Source organism: Bison bison, unplaced genomic scaffold (assembly GCF_000754665.1).
Source record: "Bison bison bison isolate TAMUID 2011002044 unplaced genomic scaffold, Bison_UMD1.0 scf7180017864203, whole genome shotgun sequence".
Lineage (NCBI taxonomy): Eukaryota > Metazoa > Chordata > Mammalia > Artiodactyla > Bovidae > Bison > Bison bison.
This window is the reverse complement of record NW_011494775.1, coordinates 6582445-6583603: the sequence shown is the minus strand read 5'-3', so window position 1 is coordinate 6583603 and position 1159 is coordinate 6582445. Positions and strand designations below refer to the sequence as shown.

General features: G+C 68.2%; 1 protein-coding gene across 1 annotated transcript in view; it reads left to right on the top strand.

Moving 5' to 3' along the window:
- APC2 (adenomatosis polyposis coli 2) overlaps positions 1–1159 on the top strand; it is a gene marked incomplete at its 5' end in the record, with an annotated part of 19043 nt that overhangs the window by 14473 nt on the left and 3411 nt on the right. The window contains one exon of the mRNA XM_010844633.1: positions 48–1142. Within this exon, the coding sequence (XP_010842935.1) occupies positions 48–1142 (1095 nt within the window). The remainder of the gene's footprint in view (positions 1–47; positions 1143–1159) is intronic.

Sequence of the window (1159 nt, the reverse complement as noted above, 5' to 3'; positions counted from 1 at the left end):
GAGATGTCCTCTACCAGCCTGGCGCTGGCGGTGGCACGCATCGACAGGCTGGTAGAGGACATCTCGGCCCTGCACACCTCATCTGACGACAGCTTCAGCCTCAGCTCCGGGGACCCTGGCCAGGAGGCCCCACGAGAAGGCCGTGCCCAATCCTGCTCACCTTGCAGGGGGCCTGAGGGGGGGCGGCGGGAAGCAGGCAGCAGCCCGGCTCACCCACTGCTGCGGCTCAAGGCAGCCCACGCCAGCCTTTCCAATGACAGTCTCAACAGCGGTAGCACCAGTGATGGGCACTGTCCTCGCGAACACTCTCGGCCCTGCTCGCTGGCTGCTCTGGCCGAGCACCGAGAGGGGCCCCCACGTGGTCAGGCGCGGCCCAGCCGGCTTGACCTCAACCTGCCTGGAGGCCAGGCTGAGCCTGAGGCCCGGGATGCCAAGGCCACAGATGCCCACGTGCGTACCATCAAGTTGTCGCCCACCTACCAGCACGTGCCGCTGCTGGAGGGCACCACCAGGGCGGGTGCGGGGTCCCTGGCCCCTGGGGCCCGGAAACAGGCCTGGCTGTCCACAGAAGGCCTGAGCAGTGTGCCTGAGAAGCTAGTGGTTGAGAAGGCACCCCTCTGCCTGTCCCGCTGCAGCTCGCTGTCCTCACTGTCCTCAGCTGGCCGCCCGGGGCCCAGTGAGGCTGGGGACCTAGAGAGCGACTCATCCCTGGAGGGGCTGGAGGAGTCTGGCCCTGGTGAAACAGAGCTGGATGGGGCCTGGCGGGGCCCAGGGGCCGCCTCCCTGCCCATGGCCATCCCAGCGCCCCAGAGGGGTCGGGGCCTGGGGGTGGAGGATGCCACGCCGTCCAGCTCCTCTGAGAACTGCGTGCAGGAGACACCGCTGGTGCTGAGCCGCTGCAGCTCAGTCAGTTCACTGGGCAGCTTCGAGAGCCCATCCATTGCCAGCTCCATCCCCAGTGACCCATGCAGCGGGCTGGGCAGTGGCACGGTCAGCCCCAGTGAGCTGCCTGATAGCCCCGGGCAAACCATGCCTCCGAGCCGCAGCAAGACACCACCGCTGGCCCCAGCACCACCGGGCGAGCGGGAAGCCACCCAGTTCAGCCTGCAGTGGGAGAGTTACGTGAAGCGCTTCCTGGACATCGCCGACTGCCGGGAGC